This window comes from Sebastes fasciatus, chromosome 4 (genome assembly GCF_043250625.1).
Source record: "Sebastes fasciatus isolate fSebFas1 chromosome 4, fSebFas1.pri, whole genome shotgun sequence".
Classification (NCBI taxonomy): Eukaryota; Metazoa; Chordata; class Actinopteri; order Perciformes; family Sebastidae; genus Sebastes; species Sebastes fasciatus.
In genome coordinates, this window is record NC_133798.1 from 18,176,455 (window position 1) to 18,198,739 (window position 22,285).

The 22,285-nt window shown below is 42.0% G+C and overlaps 1 protein-coding gene across 9 annotated transcripts in view; it reads left to right on the forward strand.

Moving 5' to 3' along the window:
- Nucleotides 1-22,285, forward strand: part of LOC141766005 (CUGBP Elav-like family member 2) — a 38,509-nt gene that overhangs the window by 13,396 nt on the left and 2,828 nt on the right. For 3 of the 9 annotated variants that reach the window (XM_074632411.1, XM_074632414.1, XM_074632413.1), the window contains exons 2-13: nucleotides 1,745-1,941; nucleotides 6,594-6,676; nucleotides 8,322-8,370; nucleotides 10,888-11,022; nucleotides 11,936-12,015; nucleotides 14,211-14,372; nucleotides 16,213-16,276; nucleotides 17,561-17,692; nucleotides 18,391-18,510; nucleotides 19,743-19,919; nucleotides 20,081-20,227; nucleotides 21,613-21,794. In XM_074632411.1, coding sequence (XP_074488512.1) covers nucleotides 1,745-1,941; nucleotides 6,594-6,676; nucleotides 8,322-8,370; nucleotides 10,888-11,022; nucleotides 11,936-12,015; nucleotides 14,211-14,372; nucleotides 16,213-16,276; nucleotides 17,561-17,692; nucleotides 18,391-18,510; nucleotides 19,743-19,919; nucleotides 20,081-20,227; nucleotides 21,613-21,740 — 1,474 coding nt within the window. In that variant the 3' untranslated portion in view covers nucleotides 21,741-21,794. The remainder of the gene's footprint in view (nucleotides 1-1,744; nucleotides 1,942-6,593; nucleotides 6,677-8,321; nucleotides 8,371-10,887; nucleotides 11,023-11,935; nucleotides 12,016-14,210; nucleotides 14,373-16,212; nucleotides 16,277-17,560; nucleotides 17,693-18,390; nucleotides 18,511-19,742; nucleotides 19,920-20,080; nucleotides 20,228-21,612; nucleotides 21,795-22,285) is intronic. The other 6 variants (XM_074632412.1, XM_074632415.1, XM_074632417.1 and 3 more) reach the window with 3 other exon arrangements.

Genomic DNA, 22,285 nt, shown 5'->3' on the forward strand with positions numbered 1-22,285 from the left:
TGTTTCCATACTTTACTGTATGTTTAGTGTTTACCACTTTGCATTTAAAATGTGAGGGTTCAAGTCATAGCCACGCGGACCGTCCGCTGTTTTATACTTCCTCATTGTGGCCAGCTGCGTTTTGTTTTGGTTGACGGATACAGAACGGATATGACGTAACGTTATAACATTAAAAGTAACTTCCTTCCAGCTCTGCATAGACTCAAATGAAGCAAATATATTGATTCTGGCATTGATAAATCAATATAAAAATCGCGATACATACGTTCTTTTCTTTTTCTTTCCCACCCCAAATCTATTGTGTTGTACTCATGGCCTTTTTTGATCCTCTATGGTACTACATGGTGTTTTGGTATTGATGCTTTATGCTTAACATGATTTCTCTGCCTCGACACCCGTGGGTGGCTATGGCCCCGGCCTCATTCCTGGTTTCCAGCACCTCTGCACTTGTCAGGAAATGTTTGTGTGTGTGAGTGAGACAGAGGTGCTGTAGTCGTAGGTACACTGGTGGGTATTGATTCTCTGTCCCTAAGGCTCGACTCAAAAGGAAAATGGCACGATTTAGTGCTTCACTCATCTCCATCATTGCTCTACTACCCCCGAACACCCAGATTGTTACTCGATATGTTGTTGACTATGCAATTCAGAGTTGTTGCACCATCCATTATTGTAAACAATATATTGTTTCACCATCTACTTCAGTCTACACATGTTAAATAGTCACATTGCAAAGGATTTAATGCTCTATAAACCATTTAACTCCTTGGTAGTAAATTTGAAATTTATAAAAACTGTCAAAGCACATTAAGATTAGTTATGAAAACCCAAAGACACAAACTCTAGCCCATCTAATGAGTCAAAATATAGCCTGATTTCATTATGTTTTGGTTATTATATAGCCTTAGGGCTGCACAATTAATCAAAATTTTATCGAAAGAGCAAAATGGCCTACTGCAATTTTCAAATTGCAGTATTTGTTATAATTGCATTATTTGTTAAAGGCAAAATGTGTGTCAAAGAACCATTTAACATAAATATTGTGGTGTTGCAGAGATGTCCTGGCCTACACGTCATATTCACAGACTTTATATACCATCTTTGTTTGGTACAGATCCCTGTAAAAAAAATCACACCGTAATCATTTTAATGTTTTTCAATGAAAATGAGAATAATGATGTAAAAACTATCACTCCCTCTAATATCGCCAATCATATTGCAATTTCAATATCAGTCAAAATAATTGCCTGCCTGCAAAGTTTCAATGACCAGTCATTCTCCGAGCAGGCCGATTAGCAAACAAGAGTCTTGTTAAAACGGTCAAATAATTAATGAGAAAAGTTGTATCAACATTGGAAGTATTTGGGTTTTGAAAAGGATATTTGGAGCTGTATTTATCTCTTATTAAAATGACGTAATTTGTTTAACTGATTATGTATATTGCTTAAATCTGAAATGTTACTACTCTTACCGTCCATTAAGAATCACAATTGGTTAAAGATGGCTATGAAACTGCCTTCCAAAACAATTTGTTTTATGGTTTTGATTTAGCTGTTTTAGGAGACAACCACATTGTAAATCTCTCCAACAAAAAATTAGAACAGCACGTTACTAACAAAGTACTTGGCAGTGTGTGGCAGCAACAATACAGTTTGTTAAAATGGATTTGGTGATTAACAAAATATGTGAGCGTCACAAATAAATGTTGTTTTTAGTGTGATAATAGATTTATTTATTTTTCTCTCAGCAACGGCAACGGCAGCAAGATGAACGGGTCGCTGGAGCAGTTGGACCAGCCGGATCCAGACTCCATCAAGATGTTTGTGGGCCAGATCCCGCGGGCTTGGTCAGAAACAGAACTAAAAGAGCTTTTTGAGCCCTTCGGAGCTGTGCACCAGATCAACATCCTCCGTGATCGCACCCAGAATCCCCCTCAGAGCAAAGGTACGGTCGAAGCACAACATTATTTTTGTGATCGTTTGTTCTACCATGCCACAGAGGTTGTTGAATTCTAGATTATTAAAATTTAGATCATTTTTTTATAGTGTTGAGTTAGTTCATATTAAAGCTGGGAAAGGCAACTCCAGGCCTCCCTCCAAAGCTACTGCTGGAGGGCAAGTCCAGGAGACAGCGTTGGGGAGGGGAGCGCATTGTCATCGCTAACCATATCCAACTACCTCATGTATTAACAATTTGTTATATCAGGATAAACCCCTTGAGATGTATCCTCTTGTTTTCAATGGGGTCCCAAACAAACACTCAAAAACAAGTGGAAAACAGAACAGTATATGACACAATGTTATATAACCCAACAATGACAAAACAAACAACAAATAACAAACTAAATAACTGAGAGGGGGGAAGGGATAAGGGATAACTTATTACAATCAGAAGAAGCCCGAAACATAAAAACTGTTTAACCAACTTCTTTAGATACAAAGGGGACTACAAAGAGGATCTGATCAGAACGCCTTAGTGAATAATTTGACATATAAGCAATTATGATAGTTAAAGTTAATGCATTTAAAAATAAATTGGTGAAATTGACGTCTTATATCGAGAGGGAGCCACCGGAGTGTGTCTAACTATTGTGCAATGGTGTGTAAATAAAACAAAACAAAAAGAACAACCTAGTATAAATCTGCAGAGTCTGTTATATGTAGCATTGAGGGAGATCAATTTAAGGGCATTTTGGTTCTGATAATGTAAGAAAACACCCAACATTATCATAATGAACATAAACAACAAACATTGCTATTGTTGCTACAGCTGTTAATAAGTGCACGTAGGCAGACGGGTAGGTAGGCCGTCCAATCAGTTCAGGATATTTGATTTATTGATAGCTGTCGGGATGTAATGAAAATTTCTACAAATGCTTCTGAAATAAATTGCCTACCCTAGCTTTAACCAATTAACACGAAATACACTGTACGAAATAACAGATTATCAATTGTAAGCAGTTTCCTGCCTCTTACCATTTCATATTATAGGAAGATGAGGTGTTGGTATGTAGGCAGATTTAAGACATTTTAGGGTCTCGTAACTTGGCATTGAGCGTTGATATTCTTTACATATTATAGAGTAAATTATCTGTTTCATTTAAAACATAAATTAACAATTAATTTTATTATTTAAATGGTTACCGCCTTATTAAATTGGCACATCTAAAGATTGGTTGGTTACCTTCCAAAGCACAGAGAAACGTAGACCTTTATATGGCCGCCGTTGTCCTCTACCTGTATTTGCCTGGCTTTTTGTGGTCAAGCACTTTAAACAAAACCCTGTTATTGCCATGTCATCTACCATCACATTTCAGCACAACCCCCTCAGGCAGTGCACAGCATTGCTTGTCTGCACACGCAATGCAGCTGTGTTAGTGCTTGCAGATGAGATGATTCAATAGTCTTTTGTTTCAGGGTTAAAAAGTAGCACCTTTTTTCATAACCCTGCATTATAGGAATATTCTTTTTTTTTCCGTTTACTTTGCCGTGCTGGCTTAAAAGCAGCATTGTATGAAGGAAGTGTTACTCAACTGCTATTTTCCATTAAGACATCTATCGATGCGCTCACCTTAGAAATGGTGCTCGAGTTGAGCGATTCAGTTCAGGTTCCAATTAGAGGAGACGGTGAAGTGGAAGCCTGCTGTCTGCAGAGAGCTGCAAAGTGCTACTGCAAGTGCTCAGTCTCCCGTAACTAACTGCAGGTGAATAAAGTAAGCGACAGTTTCCCTGATGTAACTGTCCTGGGTTTATGACATCACCCGAATTTCAATTCCCTTGATGGTTGGGTGACTCACGATGGCTAAAGGCACTAATCCACTGTGGGGTTTTAATATGGTGGGACCCTGTTTGATGCTGGACTCTGTATCGAAATGGAGCCTGTTTTGGGCCACCAGTGGTTTCATGGCCCTGACACACCAAGCCGGACCAAGGACTCCAGCCAACCGGTATTTTTTGAGGTCGTATTGGCATTATTCAACCTGTATAAGCCGCCGTTCCACTGATTGAGTCTGTAAAATCGTTGAGAGTTTGAGAGAGTGTTGCCTGACTGGCTGTTCAGCCAAGTGAATCGGTGATTTTACCCATTTAGCACAGTCTATCTTTATTTTTTGCCTCCGCCCTTCCTACTTTTACAAGTGAAAGACATGCTGATAACACTGCAGCTAAGACAGACATCTTGCCTTTCTGGCGCTTATACTCTCCCTCTTTGTCTTTTTTCCAGCATTCATTCTAACAGTCGTGCAGCAATGAATCATAACATGACAACACTGTGTTGTCTGTGTTTCCTTTTTAAATGATTAGCACTAGGGATGTCACGGTGAGGAAATTTTCCCACTGGTTAATAAACTTGTGACACCGGTGTTATCGATTACACCAGTCATTTTACAATAAAAGATGAAGTTCAATATGTAGAGCGCTTACTTTGATATTTAACGTTGCATGGCTGTGTGTGTTGGCCTTTCTGGTCCAGCTTTTGCTGCAAGGCCGCAGATTTCCACCCAGCGCCGCTGCCCCGTGCACACCGGCTGTGACCGCTCCGTTCTCCACACGGCGATTGCCTCATTAGCATTATGGTTCCCTTATAGCCTTGGGTTTAAATCTGAAATATTGCCAAATAGGCGCTCTTGCTTTTCGCTTTGACACTAAATCCTCCGCCATCGTCTTGTCTGTCAACTCTCGTGACGTCCCGTGTGTGAAATCTGACTCCTACCCCTACTACTCCTCCTTTGTGCTGAGACTCCGTACGGAGCAGACACTTTCACTATCAGATCGTAGCGTCTGTCATCCCACTATGTGTTGATAACACGGCGCTGATATGCGAAAATTAACTAAACTGGTTTTATTTCTATAAAGAAAGCAAAACGACACTGAGGGCAGTGGGCAAGTAATGTTGGTACGCCAATGGTATGGCTAAACACCGTGTAACACTGACTATCACGGCAAGTCTAGTTAGCAGTATAATTTGCTTCATGGAATATGCAAAAAGAAACCTAGATTTAGATCTCGATTTTAGTTCCCAGGGCTCCTCACTTCACTGTGACTATTTGGTCAAAAGGAGCCTTTAGTGTGTCAGGTTCCTAATGGCAAAACAACATGTGACCAGGACAGCACTTGATTCACATGATCTTTTTTAAAAAGATATACACACTTCTAATGTGACCAAATAATCCTGAGTGTGTTTAAAGGTATACCAGAAAATCTCCAGGGTGCTTATTATTCTGTGTGTATATATAGATATACAGCCAACAAACAGTGTGCAGTTCATTGGGAGGCTGAAGAGTTCAAAGCCCCCTTTTTTTACCCCAACACTCCCCTGTTCTGTGTGGAGTGTCAGCTGTGATGGCCTATTGACATGTTAATGCAATGTTAATGTATTCTAATAGATAATCTGGCCTGATCACAGCGGTCGTTGGCTCACTCTGCCTGTGTGAGGTGAATATGTTGCAGCGGCAACCCCACGCCCATCACTTTCACTGCCATCCTCCTTTCCCAGTAGTCCTACTCCTACTGGGAGAAGTGGGTGCAGTTTTATCAAAGCACGATGGCCTGATGATATCAGGCTTATGTTTATTTGCATAGCAGATAATGCACCCTTCGCCCCCTTCCTCGGTCATCAATCTTGCTTTTGTTTGATTTGTTCGCAGAAATTGCTGTAATCCCACTTCCATTTTGGTTGTTTACTTTGCCACGGATCTATTGAGGAGCCATCAGATTTGCGCGTTTTTTAGGTCACGACTACCGCAGGTCATGAAAAAATCATCTGATAACTATCGCGCCTCTCTGGATGGTTTATTTAGCTCCAGTAAATCGAAGGCAGGGCTAAGCAGCAGAGAAAGAGAGAGCTCAGCTGGTTGAGAGAGAGCGAGAGAGAGAGAAGAGAGCAGCTCGATGCATATTAGAGTTCAACAGCCCTCCCCGCGGCCTGGGAGCTCCAGTAACAGCATAATACACACTATGTAGGTCAGAGACGCTGCAGTGCTCCACTTCCCCAGCCCAGTGAAACTGACAGGCTGGAACGCCACTGGCGGTCTGCTGGGACGGAAGGATGAGAGGCTTTTTTTTTTTTCTCCCCCGCTCTTCTTTTCTTCATCCCCCTCCCCCACCTCCTCTCTCCTCCCATGATTCCTCTTCCTTGCTCTCCTCTTGTCTCTTTGTGCTGTTTTCATGCCTCCTGTATGTATGTATGTTTGTATGCGATTCTTATGTAACGCACCACCACACTCTCCGATGTGTTGGTACTGTGCCCTGGCATGCCTGGGTTGCGTTGACCTGCGGATTTTGCATCAGCGCCTCCTGACAGCTATCTAACCCTGTGGTCATCTCTATGGCCATGTCACACAACAGCCTTCAACTGTCTCATTACTCCAGTGTCCTCGCTGCAAGCTCCTACATGAGTATACCATCCAACAGTTGGCGCTAAGAATATCCTGTCACATGTTTGAAACATGTGATACACAGAGAACATACACTCGTCCGTTTAGCTGCTCTGCAGCAGTCGTGGTATTACATTTACTGTCTGTATGCGCTGCGTTTTTAATGCTGTTTTTGTCTCCTTCCCCCCGCCCATTGTTTGTCCCTGTTTTTCTCTCTCTGCAGGATGCTGTTTTGTAACTTTTTATACAAGAAAAGCTGCACTGGAGGCCCAGAATGCACTGCACAACATAAAGACTTTAAGTGGGGTGAGTAAGCACAGTACGCGCTGCTGTTAGCTGCTTGAGCCCCTCTACATCCCTGGTGCAGGCTGTGAGCTGTACGCCGGACGATAATGAGCTCTCGGCTCACTGAACGCCTGTCTGGCCTGAAAAATATCTCGGCCCCCACTATGCACCAACATCACACTGAGGACTGCCCTGAATCTCAACACACTACATTGATAAACCAGCTGACCCTTCACACACACACACACACACACACACACACACACATGCAGGTATCAGGTGAAGTGTGCTTGACCAGGCAGCAGGTTATTCACTGAGGCACAGGACCCGATCGCTGCAAAGTGGAACAAATTATTAATGCTTGTCTTCATGAATCATTGATGCACATCTACATTTTTATTTCCCAAAGTTGGAGGTATAAAGGGAGTCGAGTTTGAAGTCTTTTTAACAATGACGCTTGGTGAGAGGGAGTGTGGTCTTAATTTATCTAGAGATTAAAGCCCAGTCAACTGGAATAGTTGCTTGTTAAACCGCCACAAATCTGCCCCGCCTATACACCGTTCTGAATAACTCCCTTCCAATCAATTAAATCTGTAACAAACAACTCCAGCCGTCGATTAAATCAATAGCACAGTCTATTGGAAACGGAGCCACTGTCGGTGGGGTTACAGGTAAATATTGAACTGGGTTGATAAATGAGTGTAGCAGGCTGAGTATACAGGCCCTAGCTCTCCTCACTGGAGGACTATCAATCAGCCAGACATTTCAAATAAAGTGTGGTCTAACAGCTCTCGCATCCCAGTCCCCGATCATACTGTTACTGGCATTGACTGCAGGTTGGTTTGCGTGACAGTGGAAAAGCTTGTTTCTGTTCCTGTTTTCTCTCCCTTCTGTGCCTCGCTCTCCTTGGTCAGTGACGCTAGCCAGTGCCCATACTGAGCAGGCCATCTGTCGGCTTCTCTTTAGTGCTTGTCAAAAACAAACCCACCACTTTTTCATAAGTACAACCCGCTCAGGCATCTCGCGGCTAGATTTATTTCTTCTCTTTCACATCACATGGCAGGTAAAATGTGCTAAAAATATATTCTCTTGAAGTTCTGCGAGTTGCCTCGGACAAACGTGTTCATTAAATGGCATGAAAATGACAGATCCTGAAGCACTTTCTCACATAACGAAACACACAGCTTTAGAAAGAGCGTCATGTTCAGAGATGTTAGGCTGAGATTTTTCACAGCTCAGATTTGCCACACCTTGTTGTGTTTTTATGTGATATAATATATAATAAAGGACAACTAGAACTCTGTACATCTGGCTTGCTTGTCAACCATCTCCGTAAAATTGCTCTAAAGTAGATGAGGGATGTTGACAGGAAGAATCGATAAGTTCAATCACAAGTCCACACTACAGCGAGAAGTGAAATTGGATGCTGGAGAATTTGATCCCCGCCATCAACTCAGACACTTCCTCTTGAATCTGGCGGTGGTGAGGGATGATGATGGTGTTGTGAGTGAGAGAACACAAGAGGCAGAGAGGAATGCTCGAAGATGGAGGGGATGAGTGTGAAGATATGAGCCTCTTGTGATGATGGATAACGAGGCCAAGCACCTGCTTAGTTTATAATGGTGACAGGTGTGGTGTTAACCATTTCTCTACCCTTTTTTTCCAGATGCATCATCCTATCCAGATGAAACCCGCTGACAGTGAGAAAACAAGTGGTAAGTGGATTCGTGTTACACTTGTTCGAGATTCGAATATCTATTTTTGCGCATTATGTCCATGACATCGTGTCCTATCTGACCGGGCGACACCGCGCTGTGCGACGTGGCGTGCTGTTTTGAACCGCCCTGTTTCTTTTTTCTTTTCTTTTTTTACATATATTTATTGATTTTATACATTTAACACATTGTAGATGCAACACAGAAACTTCCCCCAAATTGAACTTATGGCAGTATATGAAATAATAATAAAAATAAAAATAATTTCGTCATTTTACTCTAACTTCACACATCCAGAGCCTCTTCAATGTCACCATTTTTAACAAATTCCAAAAACATTTCCAAGATGTCATAAAACTCCAAAGCTTTCTTTCTAACTATATATGTGAGTTTTCTCAAAAGCCAAACTTGATGTTAAGTTTTTCAACTAGTGGCTAAGAGAGCAGCAGCCCTGTTTCTGTTTAGTCCTGTCGCTTGCTTTGTAAGCGCCACAATGGACGAGGAACAGCTGATTCGGGAAGGTGAAATGAGGAGTTATCTATACGATACCTGCTCATTTCACTACAAAAACCTAAATAAGGAGGCAGCTGGCTGGAGGGAGATCGTCTAAATGTTTCCTACTTGTTGTTGGCTGTGTTGTATTTCATTTCCACTAAATATCCCAATATATGTTTTTTTAATGTGTTTTCTGTTAAAAAGTACAAACGTTGCAAGTACTGCTCACCTTGAGTGCACAGCTGATGGGTACGTGGTAGTGCTGGGCGATATGGATGCTTTTTTGAGGTGGAGGCTGGCATCTTCATCACCCTTTTTATTAGGCTTGCCGCAGTAGTCAGTGTTACTTGTTTTACACGGTGTTTGGGCACACACCGATTACATTACTTACTAATTATATTACTTTACATTCCTTTCCCAACTCCCCCACTGTTGTTTTGCTTTTTTTATAGAAATAAAACCCATTTAGTTCATTTTGGCGTATCAGCGGCGTGTAATCAATACGCTACAAACTGAAAGTGAAAGTGTGTTTCATACAGAGTCTCAGCCCAGAGTAGCAGGAGTCAGATTTCCCACACGGGACGAGAGAGAGTTGACAGACAAGACGATGGCGGAGGATTTGGTGTCGAAGCGAAAAGCAAAAGAACTTATTTGGCAATATTTCAGATTTAAACCTAATGCTATAAGGGAACCATAACGTTAATGAGGCAATCAGCATGCGGAGGACGGAGCGGTCACAACTGGTGTGCGCGCTGCAGAAAAGCTTGACCTTACAGGCAAGACACACAGTCATCCAACGTTAAAAAGATCAAAGGAAGCGCGCTACACATATTGATCGCCATCTTTTCTTGTAAAATGCCCAGTGTTATCGGTAACACCGGTGTTGTCACGGATTTATTAACCGGTCACATCTCTACTTTTCATACCTCAACACGTATAAACTTGCGTTGGCGCTTCACTTCTTCCGCTCTCTCAGGCTCTTTCCTATTTCCCTGCTTCCTAGATACAAAAACACACGCCCCATACGCACATCCATGCTCAAACGCCTCACACACCCAGGAGAGTGTGTCTGTGGGAGGGAGAGAGCCGGGGGAGAAGCGAAACTCCAAAGCGAGTCTTGTGCCGGCGGTTTAAAAAAAATTACTATTTATACTCTACGTTGGCGATAGTCATTTACTACAGCCCACCTAGAACAAGCCACAATACATTGAGTATATTCGATACATCGCCTACCACTAGTACGTTGTTTGTTTACATGACGTAACGGTTGCTCTTAGGACACAGTGTCACTCTCTGCGGCCGAGTTCTCTCCATCATTACGGTTGTTGTTAAATTATTCCCCGTTCAGCTTGACCTAACGTTACAATTGATTTTCAATTAATGAAAGTGACATTGTGTGACTCCCGTCACGCGGTGCATTCAGTGCTGGTGAGGCAGACAGCCTTGGTATCGAATATTAATTTTCATATTTCAATGTTTTTTATACAATTTTTTTATATAGAGAGAGGCTGGGTGACATCAGCCATAGGACAGGAGGATACAGGCATGATATCTGTTGATGAAAAATCTTTTTAGATTTAGCCATGACGAATGGGGTATGAGATTTTAAAAGAAGACGGGGGCTTGATTATGACCCCGTTTAAGGCCGGAGAGGGACTTAGTTCAGGAAATGTGCAGCAATACACAATTTCTCTATAGTGTCAGGGGTTAGCAGGATTAAGGGCTTTAAAAGGCACCAAGGGGAGAGGAGTAGAGCAGGTACAGAGGATCTGGAGGAGAGCACAAATGGATGATACAGTCATCTGTCTCGAGAAGTACACACCGAGGAAAACAAAGCTGCAAGTTGCAGAGATTTGGACAAGAGGCTGGCACCGTGAGCGAGAGGCAGAAAATGTGGCAGCATGACAAGGAGAGAGAGCTTGAAAAAGAGAAGTGCGAGATTTAACGCCTGATGTAACTGCCGCTTTCATAGCTCCGTAATTGTTTGTCTGAATAGCTTTTCCCCTTTTCATCCCTCTGCAGCGGTAGAAGACAGAAAACTCTTCATTGGAATGGTTTCAAAGAAATACGGCGAGAACGAGATCAGAATGATGTTCTCGTCTTTCGGACAGATCGAAGAGTGCCGAATTCTCCGGGGACCAGATGGTCAGAGCAGAGGTAGGTGTGCTTTCAGCGTAGGCACAGAGTGTCTTTGCCTCACAGCCGACACCCTCAGCGTAGCCGAGTACATATTCTCATCAAGTATTTATACAGGCCCCTCCCTTCTCCTTCATTTAAAGCCCCCCCACTCCCAAAATCAAGTGCTATTTACCTCCAGTAGCACCCATTCCTTCCCCATAGTCTATCCTCCCGCCACTGTTACACTCCCAGCCTCTACAGCGAAGGGCCACTGCACTCGCTGTCCGGCACAATGGCCCGTCGCCTTGGCAACCGCTGGCTGCCGGTGTTCGTGGGCTCAGCTGGCAGGCGGCTCGGCTCGGCTCAGCTCAGCTCAGCTCCTCCTTTACCGCCTCCTTCATCACACTCTACAAAGGCTGGAATTAGCTTGTCGTCGCATCTCCTACGTAGCTCCCAACTACATAAAGCCTCAGATAGCAGGCGGCACGAGCCTCTCGTGTTGATGTATACGATACACAGTTGACCATGAATTTCTCTCTTTTTTTTTTTAGTAAATGTAACCACAATTTGAAATGGATGTTAAAATACCCTTTGATATTTGCAGATCTGACACAGTTTAGCAAATCAAAGCCTTCCAGTGTGTATTTATGTGTGCATTTTATGTGTTTATAATCACTGTTTCACCATGACACCACATAGTCGAGCCTCGTTGGGTGGCAATTTAATCCGTCGATCACTGTGCTCATGTGACACGTGTTACTGTTCTCCTTGTTGTGTTCTTTCTCCGTGTGCTAACCAGTGAGGGTGGATCTGTGTGCTTGGGAGTTGCCATTCTCTGTACTGTAATGTGTTTTTTTGGGGTTCATAACGAGTTGTCCAAACCTTTTGTCTTGTTTTGTTTCTTCTTGTCCCTCCCTCCCTCCCCCCCTCTCCTATTGTTCCCCCCCTACAGGCTGTGCGTTTGTCACATTTGCTACCAGGGCAATGGCACAGAATGCAATCAAAACCATGCATCACTCTCAGACTATGGAGGTACTGTACCCCTTAGCACCTATTTCTCATTTCCCCCCCTTCCCCCTCTCATGCATTCTGCTGCCCCCTTGTGTTGGAAAGATGAACAACCTGTCCAAGCAGATGGCCTCCATTTATCACAGAGCATGAGTCATTTCCAAAACCACTCTTGCTAATTACAAAATTACATTGTCGTCTGCGAAATAATTGAATAAAACTTGAAACATTGCCTCTCACGTAGCTGCTGAATCCGGAACTAACAGGACACAACGAGAACTGCTGTCATCTCTAATTTTGGGCTGAACTAAATGCATCTCATTTATAGAGCGCTCCAGGGATGACATATTTTTGTAGGTCAACCAGGAAGTTGGCATCGCCCTGGGTTCCCTCGACAAAAAGCCAATGAGATTTTTCCATTGAGTTTTCGATTATTGCAGAAAATAAGCTCTGTAGCAAACAAACCTTTATGATACTTAAAGATTTTGTTCAGCAAGATAATCTCCACAAATGATCACCACTTTTATGATTTTGAGGTGTGAATGCAATCGGCAGGAGTAAAAAGCTAAAGCTAGGCTATAAACAAACTACACCACAGTATACACAACGAGACTGTACAGGCGGACGAGTCAAAGTGATGACGTTTAGTAGTCTCACTTAGCCACTTGTTTGCAACCGCCTTTTTAAGACACAAAGGCTTCAAAATTCACTAATGGGGTATTTATTGATGTGTTTTATGTCATAGAACAAAATGTTAAAATCTCTTCAGCTTGGATAGTTACAGAGTTTATTTCAGGCATCTAACTAAAAACCCATTGACTTCCAGACGAGGGAACCGTAAGTGCTCAAATGCTCATTAATTTCCGGGTTTTAGGACTCATTCCTGCACCACTCTATTGATTCTGATAATATTTTAGAGCCAGTGTGCCATGATCAATCTATATTTTTGGGCCACAGGGAAAAGAGCTCACACCATCAAATATAGGCTAACAAAGACTGGAGCAGCTACTATGTTAGATTTCTTCAAAAACTGGGTCCATGTCATCGTGTAGCCGATGGTATCTTTGTGGAAGTGGAGCAGCAGTAATTTGACAGCTAGCAGGTCAGAGGCTCCCCAGTGAAGCAGCAGACCAAGTCTAATTAGGAGCCCAACCAAACATAACACTCCTCATACCAGATTAAACGCAGGCCCCAGCGGTGCTGCCACCTATTTCCCCGCATATCATAACCTTCCCAAATCTCAGCTGCCATGGGAGGTGCTGCTGGTGCAGAAGCCATTTTCCCTGTCCGGCCTGGTCCCTGTCTGGCTCTCAACTCTCAAAATACTCTAGCACCGCATGCCTTGTGTCCATACGTCTGTCTGAACAGTCCGTTTGTGAGATTGTGTGTATTGTAATGCATTTTTCTTGTTGACGTCTGCTGACATATCTTCGTTTTGAATGTCTGTTTAAGTGTTGTCTCCATCTGTCGTCTGCTTGTCTGTGGCCTCGATTCAGCTCCTCAGAGTGCTAAAAAGATTCACCGTCTGCAGCATTGTCCTTAGGGATGCACCGATCTGACTTTTTCAGTCCCGATACCGATGGTGATACCTGGGCTTTGGGTATCGTCCGATACCGAGTACCGATCCGTTACCAGTGTTTAATTAATAAGCTGTATGCCTCACTATGTGGAAGTGACCGGGATCATTCTTTTATGTGTAAGGCAACATCAGACTTGACTTAAACATCGCTTTCCTAACTTTGTAAAACAAAATGTAACAAATGAATACATAGATATACATTTACTGAATTGTTATTTATTATTAAAACAAATCGTTCACCAACAACTGGGAAAAACAAATTGGTCAAAACTTAAACAGGAATTAAAATTTGAGTATATAATGTATATAGTATATAAACATTGTCAACGATATCTGATCCAGCTATTTGAGTCAGTATCCACCCGATATCCGATCCGGTATCTGTATCGGTGCATCCCTAATTGTCCTTTGCCCCTTTTTGGAATGTGGCCTGGCTCAGCTATGCATGGCAGATGTCCTCTGTGTGTTGGCTTTAATATGAATGCAACAGGCATTAAAAAATGCATTAAGGCATAGATGATAACCCCCTTTTTTGAGAAATTCCTTGCAATGACTGTGTCGTTGCATCGATGAATGAACTGTGGATTCTTCGGTGTGCTTCTGAGTCGGTCTAACGTCTCTGACCTCCTCACTGCTCCAGGGCTGTTCCTCACCTCTGGTGGCGAAGTTTGCCGACACACAGAGAGATAAGGAGCAGCGGCGCCTGCAGCAGCAGCTAGTACAACAGATCCAGCAGCTCAACAGCGCCTCCACCTGGGGAAACCTGGCCGGCCTGGGGACCCTCACACCGCAGTACCTGGCAGTAAGTGTTGCTAAAAACACGCAACCCCGCAGAGCTGCACAGCTACTCCTGTATTATCATATGGCACAGCTTTAGTTTCAAAATGTATTAATAGTGTAGCCATATGTTTACCATATGGGTCTCTTGACTTGCAAAGTACAAGTGTAGAAAAAACACAACTGCCTGATAATAAATAGGAATATGTATAAGGCAATACATTAGACATGTGAAGTTTATAATAAATGAACTTGTGTAGACGGAGTGAGATAAAAGAGAGGTGTTGATTCATCTTAATTTAAGAGGGTGTGGTTTGTGGTGGATATCATGTTCCAGCAGACCACACAGTCCCAACAAAAACTGAAAAAAGGCAGGATTTTTCTCAGGGATATGTTGTATTGACTTGTATTGTCAGGTCCTGATCCTGTTTTGTTTACCTGCTGTTTGTTAAACAGTGACTGTGACTGATCAGGACCGAAATGCAGCAGCCATTTTGTCTACAATATAGACCGTCTCGTAGGCCTCAAAGCTTTGCTGAAATTGTTAAGTTATCAAACTATATTAGCTTATCATAAGGCTAATACACTGTATATAGTGTGATGGTGCAGAAATCAAATAGATAAAAGGTTCACACATTCAACTGATTCTCTTCGGCTCAGAATAGGAATATCTGGTTTCACTTTCTGGCATGTGACTTGCATGTGCTTACTCTTATTTGGAGTCAGTGAGCATGTGACATTAACATGGGCAGAATATGAACAGCTGAACACATTAAGTAGTGACAGGTTTGAAGAACGGATTGAACTGACTGAGCAGCTGTTTCATCTATCCAAATACACATACATTTTGATTTAAGGGAAATGTAAAACGTAAAGCCAACATCACGTCACCATTTGGTAATGTTTATTTTTATTTTAACCAGACAATGTCGACGTGAGTTTCTATACAAACATTACCCCTGCTTTGTTTCTGCACCTCAAACTAAGACCCCATTTACACTTAAGTTATATTTTCTTAATACGCAAGGGTCAGCGTGACGTACATTTTGTCATCAGAGGGTGTTCGCTTAGACTCTGTGCGGATGTCCACGTAACGGCGATTTGTTATAACTGCAGCCGCTATGCTTGAAGTTATAGCGTAGCGATCTACTGCACATAGAACACCTCCTCCAAGCGGACAGTATAAACAGAACTACTACGCGTCCGCCTCCATTCGGGAGTATAATTGAGGGTTTACTATCCACAATGTAACACAAAGATGTGAATAAATCTTATTTATGAAGTAACTAACGCCAGCTAAACTGATATTGTTGTACCTAAACAGCTAAAGAGCATAAGTTATTGTTTTTCTGGTGTTAATGGCAGTTACCAACAGCTTCAGGTGCATTACCAACTCTTCCTGGACTGGAGCAGAACCGACCCTGATTTGCATGTAGCTTAGGAAAACAAAGACGGATTGCAATCAGATTTGCGATGCGGCCTAACAGAGACTCGTATATGTGGCTAAGTGTAAATGAAAGTGTCTTAAATTTCATCTGGAATTCATCAGGATATGAAACACTTGGAAGCGACAATCGTAAATGGGTCCTAAATCACTAATGAATTCTGTTTCTCAATAAACAAACAAATCATCACATATTAAAAGATGAGTGTATGACATTGTTGAGGAAATATTTGACATGGAAAGACTCACATTTGCTGAGAATTGGGACAAATGGACAGCATATCATACCCATCACGGGGACACCACTTGACCCTCTGAATGAACACAAGCAATTGTGATTATACTGTTGATAAATTAAGACCTGATTGTGTGTCCCCTATTTGCCTCTTGAATTCAGTCTTTCTTTCTTTGTGCTCAACAGTTGCTGCAGCAGGCCACATCTACCAGTAACCAAGGCACTTTCAACAGTATGCAGAGGCTAGGAGGTGAGTTCACCCTCTCACATGTCGTGACCACTGTTTCTTAAGTCATCCTCTATAAATGAACAAGCAGACACTTCTCATGTCATCAACGCTGTGACTCAGTGCCTGACGCCCACATGGTTTTAACTACCATAAATTACATTGCTCGTTCAGATCAGTGGCACATTAATAATCAGTGTTGTTATTCTAGGCCTGTGCAGGCTGCTTAAAGACAAACACACAGCACATAACCACGACTTGGTTAAATTAAAGAGCAATAGAGTTGTGAGGAGAAATGTTCCATGTTTTAAAGCAAGAAACGGCACACACCATAACTATAGAGGTCTAGTAGTAAAACCAGTACTGCATTCTCCCATTGGTATTAATAAAGCACTCTATCTAATACAACCCTGAAACCAGTGTGAAACTACATAAACCTTTTGGATTGTGTTGGTACAGTAATGCCAGAGTGATCAACTGTAATGGCTTGATTATGTTTTGAAAAACAAAACCATGATGATGAAAGATAACTTTCTAAGGATGTGTTAGATGGTAACTTGACTAACAAGAGTGAATGGAAAGCAGTAAGGGTGGGGAATCACCAGAGCCCCCATGATACGATATTATCACGATACTTATGTGACGATCTTATTGTGATTTTAAACATTTCGCGATATGCTGAGTATTGCGGTGAAATAAATCGCGATTTATGACCTTTTTTCAACTCCCATTTATGCAGCTTGTCAACATCTGTTTTATCTAATAAGATGGTTTTCACTCTGTTCATCTGAGTTTTCATTCACATATCTTGTAAATTGGGAGCGTTATTTAGCGTTCTACTCGACAAGCTAACATGGTTAATACCAATGGATTCCTTAGCCAGTGTCTTTACTTTAGCTTTAAGACTGAGCCCCGTACAACCTCTGAAATACAGAAGAGCATCGGATCAAGAGGTTAATAGTTTACATAATAAAAGATCCATACTTGATATCTGTATCTATACAATATTGCCACGCAAAATATCGCGATTCTATGCCATATCGAATTTTGCGATAGAAGATTGATTACAAGACTGCCATGTTGTATCGAGGCAGTGTATGATAGAGGAGGCTGAGAGAAAACTGAGTTTTTTAATTGATGACGTAGTCCCAAAATCCCATCCCATCTTAAACTGTAAGGATGAATTCTCTATGTTTGCATTCTGGAGAAGTTTGTTTCCTCTACTTTTTGGAAAGGCGTTTGTCTGAGATAACTTCAGTATAACTTTGGAAGACTTTGGTAATCACCTCTGCTTCCTCGTTCTCGCAGCGGGAGTGAACCCCCTCCAGCTGCAGAACTTGGCCACATTAGCTGCTGCGGCTGCAGCCCAGAGTTCTGGCAGCCCGACCGCCGCCAGCGCCCTGTCAAACAGTGCAGCCCTAGGAGCCCTTGGCAGTCCTGGTAATTAAACTTGAGCTGTACTATGTGCATGCACTGTATATACAGTATTAAGCACCCAGTGTGAGTCTAAGCCTATGTTCATGGTTATTTTAGTTCAGTTGAGAGTGCTTGTTTATTGATGTGTTTTGCTTGCTGAGTTTTTGACCTTGTTTGCTAAAGTCCCCTGTGTCTGTTATCTTAGTTTATCTCCAAACAACATTTAAATCCAAGTGTAAATAAAAAACCCTCACCCAATGAGTTGAACATACATGTTAACAGTTTGTCGTCCTGCTGCTCTGATGGTATCAACCAACAGCTCTTCAAACCTCCCTCATGATCTGCTAGTTGCCTAACGGCCCTCAGCCATTCCTCATTTATTTTATGGGAGTTAATCAGCCACATGTAACATTTTACGAGAGCCCCCATTTCCCTTTAATCTGTGTAAATATACATTGGCTCCATCTGTCCGAGTTTGGCATATTGCTGCTGCGGTAATGACCTCTCCTCGTTAAGAAGAGACAGATTTTTAACTGCCCCCTCACTGCTGTGTCATCCTCTCGTAACCGTAACCATTTGTGGCAAAGATGCCAGACGTTTAGAGCGACATGATGTGTTTTGAACAACGTTTAGAGAGATGTGAGGTATTTGAACATGAGCTAGTAACCCCCTGTGGTCACACATATGTCTTTTTTTTTTTTTTTAATTGTGTCTTTCAACAGTTGGTTCAGCGTCCAGTGCGAGTGCTGCCATGAACACCTTGGCATCTCTGGGCACCCTGCAGGGTCTCACTGGGTCCTCTATGGGCCTCAACCTCAGCGCTCTCACCAACAGCGTCAGTGGTAAGAACCTCCTTTTGTAAATTGCTGGATGAAAGCTAAAAGAAGCAAGTTGCTAACATTTGCACACTAACAACAATCCTGCATTGAGACATTTTTACCATGAGGCAGCAGAAAGACTGATACATAGATCAGGGGCCACTTTATTAGGTACACCTGTAAAATCTAATGCAGTCTAAATAACAGCTCATCCATAAATTCGACTCTACAAGGATAATGTTAAATATTGAGAGGTATTGATTTATCTTTGTTTATTATTGAGGTTGTAGTTTGGTTTCGAACTAGACTTCGTTATATTAAGGTGCTTCTAATGGCTGGTTCAGACTACACGATATGAGCCCGATTACAGCCCGACACGGCCGTCGTAGGGTGTCGACTCGGGAACGATAATGAGTTTCATCTTGTGTAGTCATAGTAGACGACAACCGACGCCGCACCTGGGACGCCTCACGACGTCCCGACAAGGTCTAGCATGTTTGATTTTACGCACACAGCTGTTTGCAACGGCGAAGCGAAAGAGGAAAGATGTTCTGTAAGGTGCAATTGTGAAATGGAGGAAAGCTTTATAGAGCTATGGCAACGACACCCCAGCGTTTTTGATGTTCCCTTGAGGAACTACCACGACAGAGTGCAAAACGAAAAAGGCTGGCTTGAAATAGCAGAGGCACTTCAGCAACCCGGTGAGTCCATTAGCATCAAGCTTCCTTCCCAATGACATCACGCACGTCTTAAAAGACGACCAGCGATGATTAGTCAGGTCTGTCATGTCTCTCGGCCAAGTCACAACAAAAATGTATGTCTCTCAATCACCTAATCTGCATAGTGACCATCGTAACATCAAAAATATTGTGTAGTCTGAACCAGGCGTAATGTGTTGCCCACTCCATTGACAGAATATTAGAAACACCTTTCACTATTATGCAGTCCAGTACAACACCACCACTAACTAGGACCTCAGTAATAACCACATAGTTGAATTAACACCTATTGGAAGGTTTTAACAAACTCCATCCATTGTAATCTTTGTAAAGGTAGAACATGTGGTACTGGACTGCATTAGATTTTATAGGTGTACCTAAAAGTGGTCAGGGAGTGTGACTTGATGAGCAAAAGTCTATTTGTAAAAGTTTGTTTTTCTGCCACCTGGTGGCCCAAAACATTCAATTCCTCAAAATAATGTTCTGCATGGGTTCAAATATGTTTGAGTGTACAATCAAATTGTTTGTATTTTACAGGTCTGGGGGCCATGAATGGAGGCCTGGGAGCCTCCATGGCCAATGGGTCAGCAGCCAGCTCAATGGACGCTCTGACCCAGGCCTACTCAGGGATGCAGCAGTACACCGCCTCCGCCCTGCCCTCCCTCTACGGCCAGTCTCTCCTGCAGCAGAGCATCGCTGGCGGACAGAAGGAAGGTGAGAATTATCACGGTTGTTTCAGACTGTTTTCACATCATTTTATCAACCATCTGTTTTCTAAATAAGATAGACTTGATGACTCCTAATTGTGTCTGTGTGTGCATCTTAATGTGTCATTAACTTGAGTGTCTTGATCTGTTTTTTCTTACCAAATGGAGTAGGGCCAGAGGGCGCCAACCTGTTCATCTACCACCTTCCCCAGGAATTCGGGGATCAGGATCTTCTGCAGATGTTTATGCCTTTTGGAAATGTGGTCTCTGCCAAAGTCTTCATCGACAAACAGACCAATCTGAGCAAGTGCTTTGGTAAGTGTGTTGGCACCACTGATCTCTGAAGCTCTTTATAATAATTAATGCTACGTTGTGTGGTGGATATTAGGCTGTCGTGGTGCTACCTGGCCTCCCATTGAAATAGAGCTGAACCGGTATTAATCTACAGCCAGCAACCGTTTATTTTCTCTCAAACAAACTTGGTTCTCAAGTTTTGTCTTCAGTACAGTTCAAACCTGTAACAGAAGTCCTTTTCCCTCAGTTACCATGCTCATTTTGAGGCATTGAACCTCCCCGACAGTAATGTGTTTTAAACATGTGTTTTTATGTTTGCACAAGGTTTAATCTTTTCATTGCAGCTTAAATGGTTTTGAAATATGCCATCATTTAAAACTGTTCTAGTGTTATGTAAAAACATGAATGTTGACACAGAAATATTTTCTGTTTTAAATTGATAGGTTATATTTGTTTTTCGTTTAATTTATTTAAGGATTGTTTTCACTTCTGTTTAGACTAGGGGTGGGAAACATTTTGTATTCCCCTATGTTGTTTTGTTTGTTTGTTTTTCTGCTTTTTTACAGTAAAACAGTAAAAAAATATATATATATATATATATTATATATATATATATATATATATATTATATATATATATATATATATATATATATATATATATATATATATGTTATATATATATAATATAAATATTTTTTATAAATATAAATGTAAAATTTATGAACAAAAATATACCACTTTTGATTTATGTTAAAAGTTGCTTTGAATGATTAATTAATGATAAGGTAGAAAAACAAAGATTTTAAATTCGGGATGGCTTTAGGGTTGTATTTCGGGAGGATGGTGAAAAGTTGGGAGCCTCGTCCACATCGCCTCATATTATCTTGAATACATAAAGCCACCCATTTTGAAGAGAAATACATTTGAGAAATCACAACTTCATTTAATGCATGTGTTATTGAAAACATATAAACGTTAAATATTTTATAAATGTGACCAAATAAATGCATTCAGGTGGAATTAGTAGGTCCTTGTTTTTTTTCTCATCAGTAAAACAAACAGTACGCTAGCCTACGAACATTCAGGCTCCTTCATGTGGCTCAAAAGATCTAAATGTTAAATAAAAGACTATGGAGGAAATTCTGCTAATTCATTTGGCGACCCTTATAAAATTTCCTGCGAGACGTACCTGTTGTTCCCGACCCAGTCTTTGGGAATCACCGCTCTAGACCAAAAACTAGTTCAAGAAATCTGTGATGTTGCCTCGTACACTTTGCCTCTGAAGTACAAGGTAACGACAGTAGTTGGGTTGACTGCATTTTGTTAGTATGTGGAGGTGGTGTGTTCAAGTTAAAACTGGGTGCTCTTTAAATGTACATAACATCTCCACCTTTTCGTTCCCAGGGTTCGTCAGCTATGACAATCCCGTGTCTGCGCAAGCTGCCATCCAGGCCATGAATGGTTTCCAGATCGGCATGAAGAGGCTGAAGGTTCAGCTGAAGCGCTCCAAGAACGACAGCAAACCCTACTGATCCTAGCCCCGGGGCCTTCCCCCCCTCCCCAGCTCTAATGCTAGCACTGCTAGGGTAAGTTCACCCTCCAGCCAAGGTCACCACAGCAGAGACTCAGTGGGGCAAGGGGAAAGGAGCCCACCACAGGAGGGAGACTCACTCTATTCCTAACACAAAAAAAAAATGGTTGCGAAGATCTTTCCACATTTTACTGTATTTCATTCCTGCGGTTTTATCATGTAATTTGAGTCGGATTAAATATTTTAATGTATATGATTATTTATGACTATCACTGGAGTCAGTGTTCGCTGGAGGTATTTTGTGTCACTGTAATTAGTGGAGAGCATCAGGTGTGTGTTTCCATACCATTCCATTGCCTTCAGGTCAAGCTAGACAGGTTGACTAAGGATCAGTTGAAAGGGCTGAAGCCACGTAGACCCTCGGGCCCAGAGCTTCAACCTGTGTTTGGCTTTGTCTGTCTCGTTCGTCTGTCATTCTTAATGTGAAAATCTTTTGCACTCTAAATTCAATCTTTGCTTCCCCCCTCCTCCCCATCTTTCCTCTTT